The sequence below is a fragment of the Dendropsophus ebraccatus genome, chromosome 6, assembly GCF_027789765.1.
Source record: "Dendropsophus ebraccatus isolate aDenEbr1 chromosome 6, aDenEbr1.pat, whole genome shotgun sequence".
Lineage (NCBI taxonomy): Eukaryota > Metazoa > Chordata > Amphibia > Anura > Hylidae > Dendropsophus > Dendropsophus ebraccatus.
Genome location: NC_091459.1, coordinates 9,808,115 through 9,821,616, shown reverse-complemented (window position 1 = coordinate 9,821,616; position 13,502 = coordinate 9,808,115). Strand labels below are relative to the sequence as shown.

Genomic DNA, 13,502 nt, shown 5'->3' with positions numbered 1-13,502 from the left:
AACAGGACATGAGGGGGATTGTGTGTGTGACACTATATAACAGGACATGAGGGGGATTGTGTGTGTGTGACACTATATAACAGGACATGAGGGGGATTGTGTGTGTGAGACTATATAACAGGACATGAGGGGGATTGTGTGTGTGAGACTATATAACAGGACATGAGGGGGATTGTGTGTGTGACACTATATGACGGGGATAGGCTCTCAGGGCTGGGGGCACAGGAAGGTGCTGCCATGCTATGGGCTCCTGCCTCCTCTGGTTGTCACCTGCCACAAGTAACCATAGTAATGTCTATTATCTATACACAGGGTGAGATAACAGCAGCAGCCTGGATACTACCTGTCACTGCCAGCTGTCCATAGAGGCCAGAGGCGCTGCCAGCTCCCGCTACCACACACAGGAGAGGGATCAGATGGGCACACACTGCCAGACACACTCATACACATAGATACAATTATCGGGACAGAAAACCGCGCCCATCCCGCGTCTCTTACCCCGCTCCCGGCAGCCAGCTCCCGGTGTGTCCCTGCCACACTCTGCGCCGCTCGGTTGCCAAGCGCCCGGGGAACGCGGGGAGGGCTGAGCAGGAAAACACAGCTCACAAGGCCAAAGTAGCTGCGACGCGGAGCCGATCGATGCTTTCTCTCAGCATCGTATACCAGCACGTAATGCCTGGAGGGCGGAGCTAGCCGTTGCTAGGTTACCAGAGAATAGAAACAGTATCCAACGAAGCTACGGATTGCTTGGCGCTCAAACCTGGCGCTTTTCTGACGTCACCAGCCCCGCCCCTCTGCCCGCAGCCAGTAGGACGCCTTCTGATTGGCCGCTCCGTGACGTGACTACAGGAGCCGCTCGATAAGCTCGGCGATCCCCGTGAGCGGCGCTAGTTCCCTTATTAGGTGACGGGATCCGCACGATGTCCGCGGCGGAGGAGGACACGGAGCTGCGGGATCTGCTGATCCACACGCTGGAGAATAACGGCGTCCTGAACAAGATCAAGGCGGAGCTGCGGGCCTCCGTGTTCCTGGCGCTGGAGGAGCAGGAGCGGGCGGAGAACAAGCCGTCCCTCATTAACGAGAGTCTGCGCCAGTTCCTGGCCACTCGGGATGGCCGCCTGGTCGCCGGCCTACTCACCGACTTCCTGCAGCACTTCCACCTGGACTTCACCCTGGCCGTGCTGCAGCCTGAGGCGTGTCTGCCCGGCGCCCAGGACCGCACTGCAACCGCCCGAGAGCTGCGGCTGCCGGAGCCGGGGAGGAAGGCGCCGCTGCTGCTGGAGCTGCTCCGACTCTTCCAGCAGAGAGAGGAGGCGGCGGCCCTGCCCCTGGAGCTGCCCCCGGAGCACACGGCCGAGGCCCGACACAAGTTCCGGCTGCGCTCCAGTGGGGAGGTGGGGGAGATGGAGCTGCGGGCGCTGCTGGCCGAGCTCTGCCCCCTCTTCCCCTGCAGCATGCTGGAGCGGTACGTCACCGAGGAGCTGGAAGCCGCGGGCAGGGACCGGAACATAGACGAGCAGCGATTCCTGGCCATGTACCGGCGGCTGTACCTCCTCTGCAGGAGTGTGGTGACCCGGGAGCCCGCAGATGACGTGACCCCCAGAGAAGCGCCCCAGCCCGACCCCGACAACAACAAACTGGATGAAGACGATCTAGACGCGGACTCTTTCTTTGACGACCCCATACCCAAGCCTGAGAAGACCTATGGCTGGAAGGAGGAGACCAGCAAAGACAATGGGGTCAGTCTCCCTAATAGCTCTCCATTTGGGTCCCCCAGGGTGAGTGATAAGGACAGGGAGGGCTCTCTGAAGGAGCTGAGGTCCACCTCGGAGAAGATGGCCTCCCTGGACCTAGGAGCTGGGGGGAATGATGAGGACTACATGGATGACTTCCACAGCAGCAGCCAGCGCTCAGAGAGGAGTGAAGTGAGTATAGGGGAAGACCTGGAGGGGGAGCTGTCTGTGGAGGACCTGACCACCAGTGACCACCGACTGGAGGAGCTCACCCTGGACAACTCGCTGTCTCACCTGAGCGATGTGGCCGACTACCTGGAGGATGTATCCTGAGGGATGATGGGAGCTCCTTCTAGTTGTATTGGATGGACCTGCTCAATCTGTCAGTGTGGGGCGCTGTATACAGCTCTGTTCAGGAGGAAAGGTGTCCCTGCCTGGATGGGGAATGGGAGGAAGTCAGACGCCTGAACGCTACAAAACCTGACAGTAAATGATGGTGGAGAAGCCCAGCAGGTTCCAGGGAGGTGTCGGGTGCAGCCTTATATCTGCCCATAGGACTAGTGACCTTTGTGAGACCTTCATATAGGATCAGAAATATTTTGTTATATAGATGGGTATTAAAATAAAATATTTTACATTGTCCTTTATGAAAGTGTTGGTTTAGTTATGTACTAATGTTATGGCCTCTTTACCCTCACTATGCTTATTCTGGGAGGTTACAAAGAAAATATGGCTTAAAGAGAACCAATCACCTAACTATAACTCCCTATTATGAAAGTACATCTCCCCTAAGTCTATTCATGAAGATACAGTCTGTATCTTTATACTTTACCTGATCCTCTGTTCCCTGGCTGTTCCGGTGGGCGCCGCCATCTTCGTGATGTCATCAAGATAACGGCGCCGCCGGAACAGAGGATCTGGTAAAGTATAAAGATACAGACTGCAAATGCATATTCTGAAAAAGAAAGCGTAAGGAGGCACTCACCGTATAAAATCTTCCTTTATTATAACGTCTTCATAAAATCACAAGTCAGAGTGTGTAGCAGACGGCGGGGCCGCCGCTCAGCAGCTGATAGTGTGACAGCTGTTTCCCGCGCGCATGTCGATTCTTCAGACACCAGAATCGCGCATGCGCGCGGGAAACAGCTGTCACACTATCAGCTGCTGAGCGGCGTCCTCGCCGTCTGCTACACACTCTGACTTGTGATTTTATGAAGACGTTATAATAAAGGAAGATTACATACGGTGAGTGCCTCCTTACGCTTTATTTTTCGGAATATGCATTTGCAGTCTGTAGCTTTATACTTTACCTATCCTCTGCTTCAGTGCCGCAAGGCCGGGCGCCGCCATCTTGATTACGGGCCTTGCGTTCCACCGCTGGAACGCAAGTGACGTAATCAAGATGGCGGCGCCGGCCTTGCTGCACCGAAGAAGAGGATTAGGTAAAGTATAAGATACAGACTGCAGAGGCAGTTTGTATCCTCATAAATAGATTAGAGAAGAGGGACTTTAGATAATACAGTGATCTTGCGCTGTATAGCTCGAGATCACTGTGTATTACAGAGCGGCAGGCAAAGGATCATGGGAACCTTTCCTGCCACTCTGCATGATGGGAGTTTCCTGTCTCGCGCCGGCTCTTTTGAAAAGAGCCGGCTCGAGACAGGAAAGTAAAAAGGGAATAATTCAAAAACGTGGCAATAAAAATAATGAATTATATTTGCAAATGTCAATAAAACTATGATTTGCATCTAATTAGGGAATAAAAATTTTTTTACTTTCGTCCATGATTGCTTCTCTTTAAAGGGAACCTATCAGTTAACCCTTTCCCGACTTGGGGTCATTGATTCCTCAAAGCCCAGGACCCATCGTAGATGACACAGGCGCAGCTCCTGCGCCTGTGTCATCCTGGATCGTTAATTAACGTCACTGCAGCATCAGGCATAGGCTGCAGCGATGTTAATTAACAGTGCAGCGGCAGGAGAGGGTTAAACAAACTTGTCAGTGACATGTTAGAGGTTTATATCAGTGGGGGCTGATCGCTAGAAAAAAGGGGCACCTTCATGTCCGCTAACTGGTAAACTAGCGGTAGGCAGAATTTTAATGGGAGCCTATGGAATTTCTGGCAGACATGATTGCTGGAAGTTCCATAGACTCCATTATAACTTGACCAGTGAGAGTGGAGATGAAGGGACAGAGCGCGTGCTGCAAAACATTGCTGCCCCTTCGTTCTAGTGATTGGCTGGGGTCTCAGCACTCAGACCCCCACCGATACAAACTTATAATCTGTCCCTATGACATGTCCAGACGTTTGTTTAAATGATAGGTACCCTTTAAAGGCTTAAAGGGGTTATCCAGCACTACAAAAACATGGCCACTTTCCCCCCTCTCGTCTCCAGATTGGGTGGGATTTCAAACTCAGTTCATTTGAAGAAAATGGAGCTTAATTGCAAACCACACCTGAACTGAAGACAAGAGAGGGCGAAAAGTGGCCATGTTTTTGTAGCACTGGATAACCCCTTTAATCCCATATCCTGTAAATTAGGAGTCCTACGGACGGGGAAGCCCTGTAATGGAATGTTTTCATGTATCATACCCCGGGAGCAGAGAACTGAATCTCCGTGACACTCTAGTGAGACAGCTGCAGAGATTCAGACAGTTTCCCCGATCCCAGTATGATATTGATACATCATGCCGGGAGGGATCACATTCCATTACAGGGCTTCCCTGTCCGTAGGGCTCCTAATTTACGGGGCCCTAAGTGTCTCTTAAAAATGAGTTGCTTGACCTTAGAAGCACCAATATAGTTTTTTGTTTAGGACCTTGTTGCTGATAGCGACCAATCACAGTGCAGCTTTTTTCTTTTGTTAATTGCATTGGAGTTTGAAACCGAGAAGCCAAGCTCTAGTTACTATGGTTAACCGGGTAATTTAGAACTATGATAGATAAAGGCCTTGTGTTTTGTTGCATTCCTTATGCTGTTAGATGCTTCCAACCAACTTTCTATGAGAAATCCTGTGTGTGGATACTATGTAATATGAGCCAATTGTCCTGCAGACTGGCGAGTGACAGCAGTGCTCACACAGAATTGGGAAGCTCCAGTGTTGTCACCTACTTTGTGTTGCTAGGCACCTGCTTAGTCAACTAAAGACTATACAAAGCAAATTTCCCCTTTAGTACTCTTTTACATATGCCTTTGTTTGGGGGGGCTGCAACTACTGGTTTTGCCCATAGGGACCAATCACAGCTCTGCTTTCATATCTTAATGAGCTCTGGTAAAATGAAAGCTGAGCTGTGATTGGTTGCTATGGCCACACCAGGCAGTTTGTGTCTCACTGTCCCCCCCAGTGGTTTTAAAGAAAATGTACCATCAGGTACATCCTCTTTAATATGACCGATTGATAAAACGGCGCTGTCACAGGGAAGCCGGTGCCGTAGTCCGTTTTTTTTTTAACCGCAGCCCGGTTCCCGTGTACAGCGCCATTCTATCCACGGGTACTGGGCCGGGGCTGAAGCACTGGAGGTAGGCCGGCCTGCCTCCAGTGGGAGGTAATTTCCTCCCCTTTATGACACGGCTGCTTTAGCATCAATGGAGCCGAATCATAGAGGGGTGAGGGTTTCCTCCCACAAGTGCTTCAACCTCTGCCCGGTACTCGTGGATAGACCGGCGTGGTTCAAAAAACAGACCGCGGCACCGGCTTCCCCATGACGGCGCTGTTCTATCCGTGGGTCATATTAAAGAGGATGTACCTGATGCACAGCCATAGCTGCATCCATAAAATATGCACAAGCCTAAGGGTGCGTTCACACAGAACGGATCTGCTGCGGATCCCTGCCCTGTACACTCTGGGCAGACAAACTTGCAGCGGGATGGACATCCTGCTGTGAGTATGTCTGTAGCCCGCCCCGTTAAACCCTCGGAGCGTATGCATCACCTTCTCTACACTCCAGCTTGCTTCGGGGCTCCTGGCACGTCCCGTTAGCCAATCAGTGCGCTGCCAAGCCGCAGCGCACTGATTGGCTGAGTGGGATGTGAAGACCCTGGGAGCCCCAAAGCAAGCCAGACCGGGGAGAAGGTGATGTATACGCTCTGGCGGGTTAGCGAGGCGGGCTGCAGACATACTTACAGGGGGATGTCCATCCTGCTGCGAGTTTGTCTGCCCAGAGTATACAGGGCAGGGATCTGCAGCAGATCCGTTACGTGTGAATGCACCCTAAAGGACAGAAATGGCTTCACATCGCACCCATGGTTGACACGAAAGATTGTTCAGCTACATCAAAAACCAACATCACAAGTTAGTATATAATTTGATCAAACCATATTGCCTCGTAACACGTGCAGGTCTCTGATACATGAGTCCCTAAAGGGAACCTGTCACCCCGTGGCCCCAGGCAGCAACTGACATACAGGGACATAAAGCTCAATATACTTACCACATCGGTCCCGTCCCACATCCCGCTGTTTACCCAGAGAAATCGCCCATTATGGTAATGAGCCGAGATGAGTCCAATGTCCATAGGAATCGACGGATGAGTCGAGCTTATTCATGAGGACCTCTTGTTGCCGCCCATCCATGCCTCCTGGAACTTGATTGATGTCTTCAGTCTTCTCACGAATTCCCGTGCAGGTGCCGTTGCAGAGGTCTCCTCGCTTCTTCTGCGCATGCGCAGTCAGTGAAGCTGTGGAGCTTTAAAAACACACTGACACACTTTAAAAGTGTGTCCAAAAGGAAGAAGAAAGGAATAATGCAATAAAATTGCATGTGTGCATTCAATGTGAAACAGCAAAGTGCGGTACTGTGATTAAGAGGTGATTGGATGGATTGGCATGTGCACTGCTGTTCCATGAGACCTTTAAGTAAGGCTGAGGTCACGTTGTCTCAAGCAGTGTTTTTCTTAGACGTCTACTTACAATAATTGGCATCCTTCATACATAGAGTCCCATGTAAAAAAAAAAAACATTTGCGGTATAAGTTTTTACGGGATACATCTCAAGCAGAGGCCAGAATGACACACTTTTGTTTTCTATCTGGTATAGGGGGGTTCATGGATCTACTCACCAACCTAGCAGTTTTGCCTCAGTCGTGGTCTGGATGAATGGCCTAGGCCATTACAGATTAAACTTAATCGTGGGTCTCTGCACTGAACCCCTGGTCACAGCCAGAACCCTGCTGCAACTGTGTGTTCCTGGCAGCTTAACACTCTACATGCCACTTTCTATAGAGCTCCCCCTGTCAGCATCCTCTGTATTAAAGCATGTTGGGAGATGTGGGTAGTTATACTTACCTCCCGGCCCCAATGTCTGTTCACTGGCACCAGACATACTAAGAGTACTCTGTTCAGCCAATCAGCACCTGCAGTGGAGCTCCACCTCAGCCGTTCATTGGCTTAGCTGAGCAGTCCATAAGGTCTGGTGCCAGTGAACGGACATGGAGTTCAGGAGGTAAGTATAACTACCCACACCTCCCAACAGGCTCCAATCCCCTTTAATCCTTCACATGCCGTGTGGTAGTGATAGCATGGCATGTGAAGGATCTGATGAGAGACAGCAGAAGTGTGCCGATGGTGGCCATGGCACCTTAATTAGCATGTTAGGAGCTCCGATACTGTGTATACTGATGGTGCTTTTACATGGAACAATTATCTTTTGTATTTTTGCAATAACGATCGCATTTGAGTGATAATCGGCTCGTGTAAACACAGCGAACAATCAAGCGATGAGTGAGAAATCGTTCATTTTGATCTTTCAACATCTTCTCAAATCGTCGTTGGTCATTAGCTAAAAATTCGCAGGTCGCTTCGTGCGTGTCAAAGAAGCCACAGTTAATGGAAAAATAAAAAGGGCTTTTAGAATGCAGCGACAAATTACATTTTCATAAAAAGGCTATGTTCACACAACGTATGGTTGTTTTTTGACCGTTGTTGCATTGAAAATTTTGCCAAATGTCAATTATTTCCACGGCCGTATCAACAATGGTCGTCGTTCAATACTTTGTGAACAACGGCCCTTGTTTGTATTGACGTCAATGCAACATTTTACTATGAAAAGAACGGCCGTTCTTTCCATTAAATGTACGTTGCGTGAACACAGCCAAATACTGAAAATAAAGATATAAAAAGAACTACATATTTGGGATCAGTGTGTTTTACTCCACGATAAAATACAATACCAGGCACTGCCACACATAAGTGAAAATAATAACATTAAAATAATAAAAACTTTTTTCAAGGCTAAAATTGGATCTGTGAAGAATTAAAAACAGCTATCACTCTGGCGTCATACATCAGCAAGATTTACTCAGACATACACATCCTCACGACAATTTTACACTAAAAACTGATCGATAAACCCCGTCTCCCGCCCCCATTCCTGTCAGTCAGCTCCGCACACTCCCTCACAGCGACTACACACAAGAAGATACAACCGCTTCCCGCGCAAAATTCTGAAGCATCCAAGCCCCGCCGCATGTCAGCCGGTTGGTCACGTGCCGTGATGACGTAGACAATCCGTCCTGACAAGGGGAGTAAGTTGCTGCCGGAGCGGGACGGGACGGTCTATCGGTGAGTAGATTATTATTATTAGATAGTGTTGGAGATTATATAGGATAATAGCGATAAGTAAATCAGTTGGATACAATAACCTTCCCTCTGAAGTCTTATGCTGATCGATCAGCTCGGCCGTTCATTTGCTTCGGTCTATGTTCGTTTTCCCGCGTTCAGTCCCGCGCTTGTACTGACAGCGGCTGCGGCTGTGCAGGTAGTGTGTATGTCCTGTCATAGGTGCTGGTAGCTGTATGTGTGTATGTATGTGTATGTATGTGTGTGTATGTGTATGTATATGTGCTGTCCTGTCCTAGGTGCTGGTAGCTGTATGTATATGTGCTGTCCTGTCATAGGTGCTGGTAGCTGGTGTGTGTGTTGTCCTGTGATCGGCAGCGGATCAGCTCTGTCCTGTCCCGCGATCGGCACCGGATCAGCTCTGTCCTGTCCTGCGATCGGCACCGGATCAGCTCTGTCCTGTCCTGCGATCGGCACCGGATCAGCTCTGTCCTGTCCTGTGATCGGCACCGGATCAGCTCTGTCCTGTCCTGTGATCGGCACCGGATCAGCTCTGTCCTGTCCTGTGATCGGCACCGGATCAGCTCTGTCCTGTCCTGTGATCGGCACCGGATCAGCTCTGTCCTGTCCTGTGATCGGCACCGGATCAGCTCTGTCCTGTCCTGTGATCGGCACCGGATCAGCTCTGTCCTGTCCTGTGATCGGCAGCGGATCAGCTCTGTCCTGTCCTGTGATCGGCAGCGGATCAGCTCTGTCCTGTCCTGTGATCGGCAGCGGATCAGCTCTGTCCTGTCCTGTGATCGGCAGCGGATCAGCTCTGTCCTGTCCTGTGATCGGCAGCGGATCAGCTCTGTCCTGTCCTGTGATCGGCAGCGGATCAGCTCTGTCCTGTCCTGTGATCGGCAGCGGATCAGCTCTGTCCTGTCCTGTGATCGGCAGCGGATCAGCTCTGTCCTGTCCTGTGATCGGCACCGGATCAGCTCTGTCCTGTCCTGTGATCGGCACCGGATCAGCTCTGTCCTGTCCTGTGATCGGCACCGGATCAGCTCTGTCCTGTCCTGTGATCGGCACCGGATCAGCTCTGTCCTGTCCTGTGATCGGCAGCGGATCAGCTCTGTCCTGTCCTGTGATCGGCAGCGGATCAGCTCTGTCCTGTCCTGTGATCGGCAGCGGATCAGCTCTGTCCTGTCCTGTGATCGGCAGCGGATCAGCTCTGTCCTGTCCTGTGATCGGCAGCGGATCAGCTCTGTCCTGTCCTGTGATCGGCAGCGGATCAGCTCTGTCCTGTCCTGTGATCGGCAGCGGATCAGCTCTGTCCTGTCCTGTGATCGGCAGCGGATCAGCTCTGTCCTGTCCTGTGATCGGCAGCGGATCAGCTCTGTCCTGTCCTGTGATCGGCAGCGGATCAGCTCTGTCCTGTCCTGTGATCGGCAGCGGATCAGCTCTGTCCTGTCCTGTGATCGGCAGCGGATCAGCTCTGTCCTGTCCTGTGATCGGCAGCGGATCAGCTCTGTCCTGTCCTGTGATCGGCAGCGGATCAGCTCTGTCCTGTCCTGTGATCGGCAGCGGATCAGCTCTGTCCTGTCCTGTGATCGGCACCGGATCAGCTCTGTCCTGTCCTGTGATCGGCACCGGATCAGCTCTGTCCTGTCCTGTGATCGGCACCGGATCAGCTCTGTCCTGTCCTGTGATCGGCACCGGATCAGCTCTGTCCTGTGGCTGTTCTGCATCACTCAGTAGGTGATCAGTGGGGGATGCTATATACTGGGTGCAGGGTTTAGGTTATATAAAGTGACCCCATGCATCTGACACAATGGCTCTCGCTTTACAATACACAGCAGACTCACTAAGTAGTTGGATGTCTGTGGACGTTGTTTGTGCTTATATTAACGGTAACCCAGGTTAATGTGACAGAAGGACGTGCACGAACGGCGGGAGAGACAGTAGTTACAGACCAGAACATAGGTAATAAGACGAGTCCATAAAGGTCATCCTATAACACTACTGTGTTGATCCAGAGGAAGGCAAAACCCCTCATAAGGCAGATTGCCCCATCACAGGAAGAAACGGCCTGACAAAGATTTTCTACTAAGGTCTCACAACCTGTGCTGGACGTCCATGTTCCATGTGAGAAGAAGGAATTGCTCAGTCTAACATTCATTTGTCTCCCTAATTTCTGTACAACATTGATCCTTTTACTACACAGGATACATGTATACATGTCCTATGGTCCTTAAAGGAGAAGTCCTGTGAAAATAAAAAATCACCAGCAGGCAGGGGGGTGCAGGAACATAATAAAAGTATACTTACCCATCCCCGTGCTCCCGCAGCGCTGCCTTACTGAACTGCAACATCACGTACCCGGCGTGTGGATTACCTGCTCAGCCAATCAGTGACTCGGACGGGACAACATTGCAGTCACTGACTGGCTGAGCATGATGGCAGGAGCCATGATGTGTTGGGAAGCCAGGAGAAAATAACATCTGGTGGCTGTCAGAGAGCGAGGGCATGGGTAAGTATATACTCTTCATTATGTTCCCCCACCCCTCTGCCTGCAGGTAATTTTTTTATTTTTTTTGCGGGACTTTTCCTTTAACCCTTTTGAGGACCAGGCCCAAAATGACCCAGTGGACCGCGCAAATTTTGATCTTAGTGTTTTCGTTTTTTCCTCCTCCCCTTCTAAGAGCTCCAGCACTCTCAGTTTTCTATCTACAGGGCCATGTAATGGCTTATTTGTTACAGGAATAGTTGTACTGTGTAATGGCGTCATTCATTTTACCATAACATGTATGATGGAACCCCAAATATATTATTTATGAAGAAATAAATTGCTGAAATCGTAAAAAAGGATGCAATATGGTAACTTTTGGGGGGTTCCTGTGTCTACGTAATGCACTATATGGTAAAAGCGTCAAGATACCATTATCCTATAGGTCAGTCCGAACACAACCATATGCAGGTTACACAGATTCTCTAATGTTATATATGTATTTTTTTTTTTTTTATGAAATCCTTTTTTTTGGCAATTAAATACTAATAAAATGGGCCTATTGTGACGCTTATAACGTTTTTTTTCCCCCCTATGGGGCTGTATGGGGCGTCATTTTTTCCGCCATGATCTCTAGTTTTTGTTAATACGATATTTGTGAAGATCGGACGTTTTGATCACTTTTCATTAATTTTTTTAAATATAATGTAACATCAAAACGGTAATCCGCGCACTTCTTTCCCTCTTTTCGTCTACGCCGTTCTCCGCTCGCAATGACGCTTGTTATATTTTAATAGATCGGACAATTACGCACGCTACGGTATATTATATGTTTATTTATTTTTATATGTTTTATTTATATAATGGGAAAGGGGGGTTGATTTAAACTTTTATTAAAGGGGTAGTGCGGTGGTAAAGAATTATTCACAGAATAACACATTACAAAGTTATACAACTTTGTAATGTATGCTATGTCTGTAAATGGCCCCCCCACCCGTGTACCCGGAAGTGTGGTGCACTATTCAAACCTGTCACGTGCCGGCCACGTCATCAGCTGCTCAGCAGCAATTGGCTGAGCACAGTTATGCTCAGCCAATCGCGGCTGAGCATCGGATGACGCTGCAGAGGGCGGCCGGCATTCGGGACAGTTGGAGCTGTTCGCTGTCCGTCCGAAGAAGACGTCACTGACTAAAGATCGGAGACGGGGGTCGGCACGTGACAGGTATAATAGCGCACCACACTTCCGGGTACACGGGTTGGGGTGGTGGGACACGGGGAAGGGGGCCATTCACAGACATAACATATGTGTTATTCTGTGAATAATTCTTTACTGACGCTCTACCCCTTTAAGGGAGGGGTTTTGGGGCAGTGTATTAGTGATTTTAACTTTTTTTTTTTTACACACATTTGAAGTCCCTTTGGGGGACTTTTACATACATTACTTTGATTGTTCCCACTGATCATTGCTATGCCATAGGCATAGCATTGATCAGTGTGGTAGGCGATCTGCTCATTGAGCCTGCCTGTGTAGGCTCAGTGAACAGATCACCAATTGGACCACACGGAGGCAGGTGAGAGACCTCCGGCGGTCCGTTTTAATGATCGGGACCCCGCAGGGGTTAATGGTGTTTAAGGGGTTAATGGCACGCTGCAGCACAATCGGTGCAGCCTGTCATTAATGGTGAGGTGTTGGCTGCTCACTGCAGCCGGCCCCCACCTGCTATGAAGCGCGCTCCGGAGCGAGCTTCATAGCTCAGGGCGTACAGGTCCACACCCGCGGTCGTCTGGGCACAGACTTCCAGGGTGTACCTGTACGCCCTAGGTCGTCTAGGGGTTAAAGTGTCACTGTCGTTTAATTTTTAATTTTTTTTGCAGAAATCAATAGTACAGGCGATTTTAAGAAACTTTGTAATTGATTTTCTATGGAGAGGAGAGGGGTTGAGGGAGATGAGGCACCAAAACAGGACAACAAAGAGTTAATTTACATCACCTGCTATCTCCTCTGACAGTCAGCACTGACCTCTGACATCTGAATACGACTTTCACACAGTTCCCAGTTGTGTAATCCTGTGTTCTCTGCTCTCAGTCGGTGACTAATCTCCCTCCTCCCCTCTCCATAGATTACACAGGGCTCCACTGATGTAAACTAGCGGATTTTATTGGACCCAATTAGGGATGGTCTGAACCTGCCGAGGTTCTGGTTTGTATGAACCCGAACGCTCAGCAGCAGATTCCCGCTGTCTGCCCGCTCCATGGAGCGGGCGGATACAGCGGGAGGAACGCCTGGAAAACTGGGATACAGCCTATGGCTATGGCTGTATCCCAATTTTCCAGGCGGTCCCCCCACTGGATCCGCCCGCTCCACGGAGCGAGCAGACAGCGGGAATCATTACCGAGGGTTTGGGTTCGTACGAACCCGAACCGAACACGGTTCGGACCATCCCTAGACCCAATGTAAGCCAAAAGTCCATACATTTTACATTTCTAAGCATATACAGTCTTTTGTGTGGCTGCCTGCAAAAAAAACAACATAAACTTAGAAATGGACCAAATTTAGTGACTATTAGACCGCATTGATCTGGCTCAGGTGTGCTGTGGTATATCCTGACACACTGCTTGGACTATTTTCTGATATACATTACAGTTGTCCTGTGAAAATAGCCATGACCAGGTCCCAGTATGGCGCCCTACACGTTGTCATCGCCGGGGGCTAGACATGGCTGCTC

At 49.9% G+C, this 13,502-nt stretch overlaps 3 protein-coding genes across 7 annotated transcripts in view; 2 read left to right on the top strand and 1 right to left on the bottom strand.

Annotated features, from left to right (window-relative positions):
• RAB23 (RAB23, member RAS oncogene family) overlaps window positions 1-8,445 on the bottom strand; it is a 34,318-nt gene extending 25,873 nt beyond the window's left edge. The window contains exon 1 of one of the 4 annotated variants that reach the window (XM_069974477.1): window positions 8,372-8,445. The gene's annotated coding sequence lies outside the window, so the exon portion shown is untranslated. Of the gene's footprint in view, window positions 1-498; window positions 684-708; window positions 791-1,138; window positions 1,433-8,371 lie in introns of those variants that run through there. The other 3 variants (XM_069974473.1, XM_069974475.1, XM_069974472.1) reach the window with 3 other exon arrangements.
• On the top strand, window positions 721-2,385 carry CEP43 (centrosomal protein 43). Its single transcript, XM_069974471.1, has one exon. It carries the CDS (start codon window positions 921-923, stop codon window positions 2,064-2,066), a length of 1,146 nt encoding a protein of 381 aa, XP_069830572.1. The 5' UTR covers window positions 721-920; the 3' UTR covers window positions 2,067-2,385.
• PRIM2 (DNA primase subunit 2) overlaps window positions 8,190-13,502 on the top strand; it is a 75,380-nt gene continuing 70,067 nt past the window's right edge. The window contains exon 1 of one of the 2 annotated variants that reach the window (XM_069974469.1): window positions 8,190-8,291. The gene's annotated coding sequence lies outside the window, so the exon portion shown is untranslated. Of the gene's footprint in view, window positions 8,292-9,929; window positions 10,025-13,502 lie in introns of those variants that run through there. The other variant, XM_069974470.1, reaches the window with a different exon arrangement.

Bases quoted from the DNA above. Each gene is read 5' to 3' on its own strand.
- CEP43 (XM_069974471.1), top strand. From the start codon at position 921: ATGTCCGCGGCGGAGGAGGACACGGAGCTGCGGGATCTGCTGATCCAC.